This window comes from Triticum urartu, chromosome 7 (genome assembly GCF_003073215.2).
Source record: "Triticum urartu cultivar G1812 chromosome 7, Tu2.1, whole genome shotgun sequence".
In the NCBI taxonomy this organism is placed as follows: Eukaryota; Viridiplantae; Streptophyta; class Magnoliopsida; order Poales; family Poaceae; genus Triticum; species Triticum urartu.
The window spans coordinates 207,389,508-207,401,014 of NC_053028.1; the positions used below are offsets into that span (position 1 = coordinate 207,389,508).

The window sequence follows — 11,507 nt, forward strand, 5'->3', positions numbered from 1 at the left end:
CTCCACCATGCACTAAAACCCAGTTTTTGAAGCAGCTCTAGCAAATACGTCCAGGAGACTGTGTCAAAAGCTCTTGTAATATCTAACTTGAAGAGGACAACTGGAATCCTCTTTCTGTGCAGTGATCGGACCCCGTTCTGCACATATAGAAAGCTCTCATGTATGCTCTTGGATTTCATGAACGCGGACTAGGCTGGAGAGATGATTGTGTGGATGATCTTTGACAGCCGAATGGACAGGACTTTGGTAATGAGTTTGGCGAAGGAGTGAATCAAGCTTATGGGCCTGAAGTCCGTTATGGCGACGACACCATCTTTCTTGGGCAGAAGGGCTACCATGGCCGTGTTTAATTTCCCCAGATCCCCTCCCGCCATCCTATGGAACTGCTGAAAAGCCTGCATAATATCCTCCTTGATGGTCGCCCAGCAGGTTCTGTAGAATCCTCCATTGAACCTGTCCGGTCCGGACGCCTTATCCAGTAGAGACTGCTTGATTGCTTCCCAGACTTCTTCCTCGATGAATGGATTATCTAGCCCAGCATCTGGAACTGTAGACAGGTGTAACTGATCCCAATTTAGAGTGGTGCAGCGTTGGTGCTGAGAACCAAGCACCGAGCTGAAGTGATCGCTGATGAGCCTCTCCTTTTCAACATGACTAGTGACTGCTTGCCCCTGATGCATCAAAGAAAAGATGAAATTTTTCCTTCTTTGGGAGCAAATCTTTGCGTTGAAGAACTTGGTGCTGGCGTCACCCGCTCGGAGCTAGGAAGTCCTTGAGGCATGCTTATTTCTTGCCTTCTCGATCGCTGCCAGTCCGATCAACCTGAGTTTCAGTTGTTTCCTCAAAGTGAACTCTGCAGCTGTCAATCTTCTGCTCTCCTGGGCCACGTCCAGCCTCAGAATCACCTCATTAGCCATGTGAAATTGGAGTTTTGCGTCGCTGAATAGAGGCTTGCTCCATATCTTGAGATCCGTGGCTGTCCTTTCCATCTTGATTTTCAGTCTCGTGAACGCGCAAGCACTTGCGGCTGTCCTATTCCAGGCTCTTTCCACCGTCTCATGGAAGTGTGGGAATTTCGTCCAAAAGGACTCGAAATTGAACGTGGCCTTCCTGAAAGGGCTTTTCATGCTTGCGAGGAAGAGTGGGCAGTGGTTGGAGCACGCCGTCGATGCCGCCATAAGGGCATAGTTGGGGAAGAGGGACGCTCAACTCTGGTTGCAGAAGAATTTGTCTATGCTCACTAAAGTGGGGTTTTCTCTTTCATTACTCCATGTAAACCTACGGTTTTTGCACTTGATCTCCCGCAGACCAGCCGTGTCTATGGCCGCTCTAAACCTACCCATAAGCCTCCTATTGATATTCATATTGTTCTTGTCTCGTGCTTCATAGATGATGTTGAAGTCGCCATTGATCAACCATGGTTTAGCTAATGGAGGCGCAGCAGCCGCCACTTCCTGGAGGAAATCCTCTTTGCGAGCGTCGTCTACTGGACCGTACACAGTCGTCAGCCAAAAGGATGTGGCTAAACTGAGGATCGTTACTTTGGCTATGATAGGAAACTGCCCTACTGCGTGTGAAGCTAAAGAAACTAACTCCTTGTTCCAAAATATTGCAGCGCCTCCCCTTGACCCAATGGCAGGCATGACAATGCAGTCAATGAGCATAGCACCACCGGTTTCTTTTACTAAGTTTTGATTCCACACCTCAATCTTAGTTTCCTAGAGACAGAGCATTGCTAACTTGTGGGTTTGAGCCACTTCACAAATGGTGTCACGTTTCGCCGGCATGTTCATCCCCCAGATGTTCCAACTCATGATAGGACAGTGGTTGTCATCAATTGGGAAACCGAATTTCGCTCCAGCAACAACATTCATTACTAAGCAGATGAAGAAAAGCATACACCACCATCCTAGCAAGGGGGCTACATAGTCCACTAGTAGACCCAAAACTACTCTGTCGCTGATCCAACCGCAGCCTAATACAACAATACATAGGGTTACGTCCTAACTCAAGCCAGCAGAAGGCTGGCTATTGCCGGAGACTAGTCCTAATCTGCCCTAACATGATCAAACTATGGTCGCGGCAGCGGTCCCATCAGGGCCGGCCATGCCACCAGTAATGCACAAGACCTCGCCATCCAGACACGTAAGCTTGGTGATGATGGCGATGTCGTTTTCCGTGAGCGGCTCATCAAACTTGCGGATGAGATCTTCTGCAGCCTTCTTGGACATCTTCTCCTTCGGTCCCAGCAGCCCAAGTTCGCGGACCAGGCGCAGGGCAGCGGCCTGTTGCGCCACCGACACGGTAGGCTGCATGGCTGCCTGGCGGGCGCTGTGGCGCGTTGGAGTTGCAGAGCCGCGGGTCTTGGGCGGTGCAGAGGAGCGACGCTGGGGTGGGGCAGGAATAGGGGCCGGCAGGAGGGGTGGCTGCACATCCTAGAACAGCACTGTCGGCAGAGGCTAGGCGTCGTGGTCGATCTGAAGACGGCGGACCTGCTGCGTGGTGGAGCCCAGCTGAACCTCCACCCTCGCAGGCTGCGTCGGCGCATGGCGGCTGGGCAGTCCCAGCGGCCCAGCCGGCCTGGCAAGGGTCGGCCCGAAAGCGTCGCCCGGGCCGTGCAGTATGCCCTCCTGGGCGACCACGCCGTCGAAGAGCAGGGGCTAGCCACCGTTCGAGCCATGTTGGCATCCAGCTCAGCAGTGCTACCTCTTGAGCACTGCGTTGGTTTTTTTCCCGAAGAGGAAGGGATGATGCAGCAGAGTAGCGTAAGTATTTCCCTCAGTTTTTGAGAACCAAGGTATCAATCCAGTAGGAGGCTACGCGCGAGTCCCTCGTACCTGCACAAAACAAATAAATCCTCACAACCAACGCGATAAGGGGTTGTCAATCCCTACACGGCCACTTACGAGAGTGAGATCTGATAGATATGATAAGATAATATTTTTGGTATTTTTTATGATAAATATGCAAAGTAAAATAAAAGCAAAGTAAATAACAAAGTATTGGAAGATTAATATGATGAAGATAGACCCGGGGGCCATAGGTTTCACTAGTGGCTTCTCTCAATAGCATAAGTATTCTACGGTGGGTGAACAAATTACTGTTGAGCAATTGACAGAATTAAGCATAGTTATGAGAATATCTAGGCATGATCATCTATATAGGCATCACGTCTGAGACAAGTAGACCGACTCCTGCCTGCATTACTACTATTACTCCACTCATCGACCGCTATCCAGCATGCATCTAGAGTATTAAGTTAATGAAAACAGAGTAACGCCTTAAGCAAGATGACATGATGTAGAGGGATAAAGTCATGCAATATGATGAAAACCCCATCTTGTTATCCTTGATGGCAAAAATACAATACGTGCCTTGCTGCACCTACTGTCACTGGGAAAGGACACAACAAGATTGAACCCAAAGCTAAGCACTTCTCCCATTGCAAGAAAGATCAATCCAATAGGCCAAACCAAACTGATAATTCAAAGAGACTTGCAAAGATAACCAATCATACATAAAATAATTCAGAGAAGATTCAAATATTGTTCATAGATAGACTTGATCATAAACCCACAATTCATCAATCTCCACAAACACACCGCAAAAAGAAGATTACATCGAATAGTTCTCCACAAGAGAGGGGGAGAACATTGTATTGAGATCCAAAAAGAGAGAAGAAGCCATCTAACTAATAACTATGGACCCGTAGGTCTAAGGTGAACTACTCACACTTCATCGGAGGGGCTATGGTGATGATGTAGAAGCCCTCCGTGATTGATGCCCCCTCCGGCGGAGCTCCGGAACAGGCCCCAAGATGGGATCTCGTGGATACAGAGAGTTGCGGCGGTGGAATTAGGGTTTTGGCTCCGTATATGATCGTTTGGGGGTACGTAGGTATATATAGGAGGAAGGAGTACGTAGGTGGAGCAACAGGGGGCCCACGAGGGTGGAGGGCGCCCCTGGGGGGCTAGGCGCGACCCCCTACCTCGTGGCCTCCTCTTTTGTGTCTTGACATAGGGTCCAAGTCTCCTGGATCATGTTCGGTGAGAAAATCACGTTCTCGAAGGTTTCATTCCGTTTGGACTCCGTTTGATATTCCTTTTCTTCGAAACCCTAAAAATAGGCAAAAAACAGCAGTTCTAGGCTGGGCCTCCGGTTAATAGGTTGTGACGCCCCCGATTCGATCGTACACTAATCATACACGCAAATGTGTACGATCAAGATCAAGGACTCACGGGAAGATATCACAACACAACTCTAGACATAAATTAAAATAACACAAGCTTTATATTACAAGTCAGGGGCCTCGAGGGCTCGAATACATAAGCTCGAATACACAAGAGTCAGCGGAAGCAACAATATCTGAGTACAGACATAAGTTAGACAAGTTTGCCTTAAGAAGGCTAGCACAAAAGCAGCAACGATCGAAAAGGCAAGGCCTCCTGCCTAGGAGCCTCCTAACTTCTCCTAATCGTCAGCGGCCGTCACGTAGTAGTAGGTATCCTCCGGGTAGTATTAGTCATCAGTGGCGTCGTCTGGCTCCTGGGATCCATCATCTGGTCGCAACAATCGGGTATGGGGGAAAAAGAAGTAGCAAAGCAACCGTGAGTACTCATCCAAAGTACTTGCAAGACTTACATCAGATCTAAACTAAGTATGCATTTGTATCAAAGGAAATGGGCTGTATCTGTGGACTAAACTGCAGAATGCCAGAAGGGAAGGAGAAAGCCTAGCCTATCGAAGACTAGCATCTTCTGGAAACCACCATCTTGTAGCAACAGGAGGGAGTAGAGTAGTATAAAGTAAAGTAAAGTAGTAGAAGTGTTATCAACCTCGGCCAGAGATCCTTTCTCGACTCCCTACGAGAAAGCAATCCCAGAGCCATACTATCCATTCATCATAATCATGTCTCATAACCATTTCTCATCTCAAGTATCCAGTTCTAGTTGTATCGATCGGGATACAACTCCAAGTGTCCGTTACCGTAGGACAGGCTATCGATAGGTGTTTTCTTCCCTGCAGGGGTGCACCAACTTACCCACCACGCTCGATTAACTCCGGACGGACACACTTTCCTGGGTCATGCCCGGCCTCGGCCAAACAATACGCCACAACCCGACCTAGGCTTAATAGAGAGGCCAGCACGCCGGACTAAACCTATGCCCCCAGGGGTCATGGGCCATCTCCCCGGGAACTCCTGCATGTTGCGTACGTGGCCGGTGAGCAGACCTAGCTACCTCCTTCAACAAGGTAGGTGCTTTCCAGTCCAACCCGGAGCGCGCTGCTCAGTCGCTGACGTGTATTAAGCTTCGGCTGATGTATACGACGTAGAACACCCATACTATGCCCACGTGATGGTTAGTGCTATCAGGCCAGAGGCCCCTCGGATCAAATATCCAAATCGTAGTCGATTAGGAACGCGCGGTAACGAGCAGAGACTCACGATCGATGTGACCCCGTCGCCCCGTCTCGAGTACTTGCGGCAAGGGCTAAGAATGCCCGGCCACGCCTCGTAAGTATCTCGCGGGCACCTTCCAGGTCAACCCGACTCCACATCACTCGCAATTAAGCTCGCGCGGGTACCCCTCAGGGCCAACCCGTCTTTAGTAACATGGTCCAGTGGAAAGTCATAGTAACCATAGTAACCGTGTGTCTAACACCAAGGGGGAAAACCTGAGGAATCACCCTTGTCGGATTCCCACTCGATGTAAACATCAAGGTGAATGTAAGAGGAACCACCCTCGAGGTTCACACTTAAGGGGTTGCACGACAGAGTCGTATCGAAAGTGGTTAAGGAGGAAATCACCCTCGATGACCACGACCGAATAGCTACTCTATAGAGATCTCATCAGGAGTGATGTATGAGGTTCCACCCTCGGCACTTGATGGTAACTCTGCAGAGTCGAGCAACAAAGGGGCGTGATGTGACATGAGGTGTCGGGGCCTGGTCTTTGATCCCGTTGATCGGGTCTTCTGATAATCCAGCGGGGCAGTCGGGTCAAGTGAGGGGGTCACTGATGGGTCTCTAACCAACCTATACTAAGCAGTTTAGGATAAGCAGGTAGGTAACAATAGCAGGTTACAATAAACAGGCTATGCAGCAGAATAGGAGCAAACAATAACAGTAGCAAAATCTAATGCAAGCATGAGAGAATGGAATGGGTGATATCGGGATGATCAAAGGGGGGCTTGCCTGGTTGCTCTGGCAAGGAGGGGTCGTCGTCGACGTAGTCGATCGTAGGGGCAGCATCGGTCTCGGGGTCTACCGGAGAGAAGAGGGGGAAGAAACAGTAATTATAAAGAAAATATAGAATCACAAAGCATAACGTGGTAAAATGCTGTGCCGGGAGTGACCTACGTATGGCTACACGATATAGGTGAAGGGGGGGTTCAACCGGGAACGTTTTCCAGGTTCCGGACCTGTGTCAGACAGATGACCGGAGGGGGAATGTTCCATGTTCAGCATGCTAGGGGCATGTGACAGATGAACGGACCGCGTATTCGGAATCGTTGGATTTTGTGAGCAACTTTCACATAGAAAACATTTTCATCCGAGTTGCGATTTATTTTATATGAATTTTCAAAGTTTTAAACAATATTTTGAAATTATTACTAATTCAAAAATAAAGGTTAAGATGCTATGTGCACCCAGCACTGTGTACACAAAGGTGTACCCGGTGGCCGACAGGTGGGCTAGGGGGTCCCAGTTGACCAGTCAACGTTGACTGGTCAACAGGGGGTGGGCTCCTCCTGTCATTCTCTGTTAGTTAATTAACAATAGTTAATTAGGTTAATTAATCATTAGATTAATTAATCTTAGTTAGTTAATTTAATCAGAATTAATTAAGTTAATTAATTAATTATTTTTATTAATTATTAATTATTATTTTATTTTATTTTTATTATTACTATAGCTCGGCCACCGTCCACCACAGATTAATTAACAGTAGCCACCGTCCACCACCGGGGAGGAAAGATCGGCAGCAGCTTCAGGCACCACCACTATCGATTTAAGCCGCTGCCTGCCCGAAATGGGAAAGCCCTCCGGATCTATAGCTCGAGGGGATGGGGCGCAGCCAGATCCCTTGCCCCGAAGCAGGATTCGAGGCGCAACACGCGAATCCCGGACGGGGGGGAGGGGGGGGCTCAGGCTTGGCATTGAATCTGGCACCATGGACGAACTGCTGGGGAAAGGGGAGGGCGCGTGGGGACTGTCACAAGCGCTGGATCTGGGGAAGCGCGGCGGGCCCATGGCGGGTGGGAGGGGGGTGGCGGCCGGAGCCCGGAGTGGGCAGCGACCGGGCTGGTGACCAGCGGCGCAAGGAGAGAGTGTGGGCTAGGAGAGAAACTTGCAGAAAAGGAATCTCAGTGATGCATTTAAGTGAGCGTGGCAGTGGTGTGAATGTCCGCAAGCCCCTAGTTTGTCTCATGTTTACGAGAGAAACTGCGTCCGGATCGCTCGGCGGACGGTTACATGCTCACATTGGATGACACAGCACGTTGAGACCGCACGGTCCGAACATATGCGGGCTGTTTAAGTGTCGGTGTTGGAGACGTCTTTACAGGTGATCTGCTGGGTACTACTACCTCTGTATTAATAAAATATAAAACGTTTTATAGTAGGCTAAAACTAGCCTTAGAAAACGTATGCGAAGGGAGTATGAAATACTAAGATGTACAAGGACTCGGAGTTCTGTGTCTAACACGAATTCTGCCGTTGAGCGGGACCAAAGAGCATGCATGTACCCCTACAGTACTCCCGCTGCCCGCTGCAAGGCCCATCCCAATCAGTGATCTACTACTACTAGCACTGACACCGCACCGACACTCAGATCACAAATGTCTCGCCATAGAGTCTAGTCTAGCGTGTCTCGAGAATTAACAGATTACTGGTACAGTGGTGACAACAAAATTATCACCAAAAGACAATCTCTAATTAAAGCAAGTTAGGGTAACTAAAAACTGTGTCTGAAGCAGCGGCTGCTATTTTACGGCGCCCTGAAAAGTCGTGCTCGGTAGTACCAGTGGCGCACAGGCAGACACACACCGACCGACCACAGCACTCCCAAACAAAACACTACTATTCCCAAACAAATGAGCAGCTGCGCCTTTGCTGCTTTTGCTCTGCTCCTCCGTCCACTCCCCCCCTTTCTCCCCCCTCCACCGGGCTCGCTGCCGGTGGCCGCCGCTTCCGCCGCCCGCTTTACCCACCGCTGATTTACACATCAGCTGCTCGGCTCGAGCTCCGTAGCAAGACTCTGGAGGTCCCAGCGCCTCACATCACCCGTGCAGCCGGACAAAGAACTACTCCTACTCCCGGAGGAGATGAAGTCCCGGAGCTCCGCGAGGGGCGAGCCGAGGAGGTTCGGGAATGTGGCTCTCCTGGCCCTCATGCTCTGCTCCCTCGTCGCGCTCTCGCTCATCCGGGCCAGGTTCTCCCCAATCGGTAACGCCATCGCCTGCTCTTTTTTGCTCTTTCTTCTTTTGTTCCTGGCTATGCAGAGGCATGGCCAGTGGTGGGAGCAAATCTGAGGGCGTCAGAGCTGCCGTTTGACCGCTCTCATGGTGCCGCTGCGTTTCTGCAGGTAATACGGCCGTTGCGGAGACCATCAAAGTGGAGGATCCGAAGCCCGTGGTGGTGAGCAAGCCGGCTGCCACGGCGGAGGCCGACGAGGCCGCCGCAGTAGCCGGTAAGCTAACTTATCCGCCTTCGTACACGGCGTGTCTATCGTCTAGAAAGATTAGTGAGTGGATTGGAAGCCGCTCGCTTTATGCAGCGGGTGGTTGGGTGTCTAGATCTGCTTGGCATTTCTTTACCGGCAGGTTTCTTTTGGTAATATCATATCCACTTTTGCTGAGATTCAGCCTCAAATCAGACAAGGAGAGGAGAGGAGAGGAGAAGCAATGGAACCATCCACGGATTTAGCAGCAGCTCGTCCTAAACTATCCCTGCTATACACTGAAGATTTTTGTTCCAAATAATTCGGTGAAGAGTGTGGTGGCATCAGATCTCACCAGGAACTGGATTTTCTTCTTACAGTGGAGGAAGACAAGGAGGAGGAAGCTCAGCCCAAGGATGAGGAAATTCAGCCCAAGACCGAGCAGGCCTTAGACGCCGCAGTGCGGCCCGCCAAAGCCGCGGTGGCCGTTGATGCCAGCAAGCCGGTGTGCTACGAGACGAGCCGGCGCTCCGACACCTGCGAGGCGGCCGGCGACGTGCGCCTGCTGGGGAGAAGCCAGACCATCTACGTCGACACGCTGGAGCGGGAGTGGAAGACCAGGCCCTACTGCCGGAAGCACGACACGTACGCGCTGTCCCACGTCAAGGAGTGGTCCCTGAAGCCGTTCCCCTCCGGCGACGGCGCGGCGCCCAAGTGCACGTCCAACAGCTCGGCCACCGCCTTCGTGATCTCGACGGGCGGGTTCACCGGCAACCCCTTCCACGACTACACGGACGTGCTCATCCCGGCCTTCATCACGGCCCACCGCTTCGCCGGCGAGGTCCAGTTCCTGGTGAGCAGCTACAAGTCGTGGTGGATGAGCAGGTACATCCAGATCTTCCAGCAGATGAGCCGGTACGAGGTGGTGGACATCGACGCGGACGACGAGGTCCGGTGCTACCCGAGCGCCGTGGTCGGGCCGACGTTCCACAAGGAGCTGGGCGTGGATCCCTCCAAGGCGCCTTCGGGCGTCTCGGTGGCGGACTTCCGCAAGATGCTGCGCAGCGCGTTCGGGCTGGAGCGCGCCACGGCGACGCCGAGCGGCGACCGGTGGGACATCCGCCGCCGGCCCCGGCTGCTGATCATCTCCCGGCGCACCTCACGCGGGCGGGCCTTCATGAACGAGCGCGCCATGGCGGACATGGCGGGGAGCCTCGGGTTCGACGTCCGCATCGGGGACCCGGACACGACCTCCGACACGTCCAAGTTCGCGCGGCTGGTGAACTCGTGCGACGTGATGGTGGGCGTGCACGGCGCCGGGCTGACGAACATGGTGTTCCTGCCGGCCGGCGCCGTGCTGGTGCAGGTGGTGCCGTACGGGCGGCTGGAGTGGCTGGCCCGCAACACGTTCGCGGAGCCGTCGGCGGGGATGGAGGTGCACTACCTGGAGTACGTGGTGCAGCTGGACGAGACGACGCTGAGCGAGCAGTACCCCAGCGACCACCTGGTGCTCAAGGACCCCATGGCCATCCACAAGCAGGGGTGGGACGCGCTCAAGACCACCTACCTCGACAAGCAGAACGTCCGGCCGCACCTCGGCCGCCTCAAGAAGACCTTCCTCCAGGCGCTCAAGATGCTGCCGCACGGCCGGGACGATTAGACCAGCAGCTTTAGCTCACCGTCGTCGCCATCATCATGGGAGCTTGAGAGCTCTGCTGGTAGCCTAGTATCATCATCACTAATAGTGTACAAAATGGATGCAGAGGACAAGTGTCTATAACCTTTACTCTGTTTTCGCCTAATCCGTGGGCCGCGCGGTGCACTGTACTACTCTACTCTTTTTTCAGCATGAGGTAAAACTTGCAGCCGTGTTAACAGGATGCACGCACTCAGCACAAACCAGACCCACTGTATCCTCTTCTGTTACAAGAAGCAATGCCCATGTATTTTTATTTTGAATCTAGCAATTTTGTAGTACACGTACAATGCTCAGCGATGTACTATACTGTTTCCTTAGAAAGAGGAAAGTGAGAAGTCCATATTACAAAGCTGAAGTTCAAGAAACAACCTTAAACTTTAAAACCGTCTACTTTAGAACCTCATATAACCGGACAACTCGAATTTTTCAAACCGGACAAAAATCAGTCTTGGCTCCAGTCAAACAACTGGTTTCATCCTTGTTTTGAGTCGTTTTGATCAGTCAAAAACCAAATCGGCATCACAGTTGAAAGTGCAGGTGACACTTAATTATATTTAGGTGTGACGACAGTATGATTAGTGAAACTAATATCGATTGCTAAAGTTTATTTTAAAATATTGATTATATGAAAATCTTGTTAGAGATGACTGACCCTTCCTCCATTTCAAAATAATTAAAGACCTGGTTTTCCAACGGCTAGAAGGCTTTCGTTTTGGTTCGATTTGAGTCGTTGGAAAACTGTACTATTAAGAGGACTCATCGTGCATGAATTTCGTGTGGAGATAATTCAAAACTTATAACCCAACTTTCCTACACCTACTATTAAATTACCTTGAGCAGTGTGCTCGTACGAAGGTATCCTTGAGTTACAACAGGAAATTACAGGATACCCCGTGCGCACGGGGTAGTCAGTAGCTCTCTGGACACCCAGTGCGTACGAGGACTTTGACCCGTGTGCACGGGTGGCGTGTAACTCTCTAGATACCCCGTGCGCATGGCGTCCTGGACATCCGTGCACACGGGGTGGTGGTTTCTTCTTTGACACCCCACGTGCACTGGGCTGACTTAGCCCGTGCACGGGGTCTCACGAGCAGAAATCTGCATCCGGTCAAAAATACTATAAAATGCCCCTTTCCTCCATCTCC

General features: G+C 51.3%; 1 protein-coding gene across 1 annotated transcript; it reads left to right on the forward strand.

Moving 5' to 3' along the window:
- Positions 1 to 8,040: 8,040 nt before the first annotated feature.
- LOC125519712 (alpha-1,3-arabinosyltransferase XAT3-like) lies at positions 8,041 to 10,622 on the forward strand. Its single transcript, XM_048684453.1, has 3 exons — positions 8,041 to 8,449; positions 8,589 to 8,693; positions 9,044 to 10,622. The coding sequence occupies exons 1-3, from the start codon at positions 8,329 to 8,331 to the stop codon at positions 10,321 to 10,323; spliced, it is 1,506 nt and encodes a 501-aa protein (XP_048540410.1). The 5' UTR covers positions 8,041 to 8,328; the 3' UTR covers positions 10,324 to 10,622.
- The last annotated feature ends 885 nt before the right edge of the window (positions 10,623 to 11,507 follow it).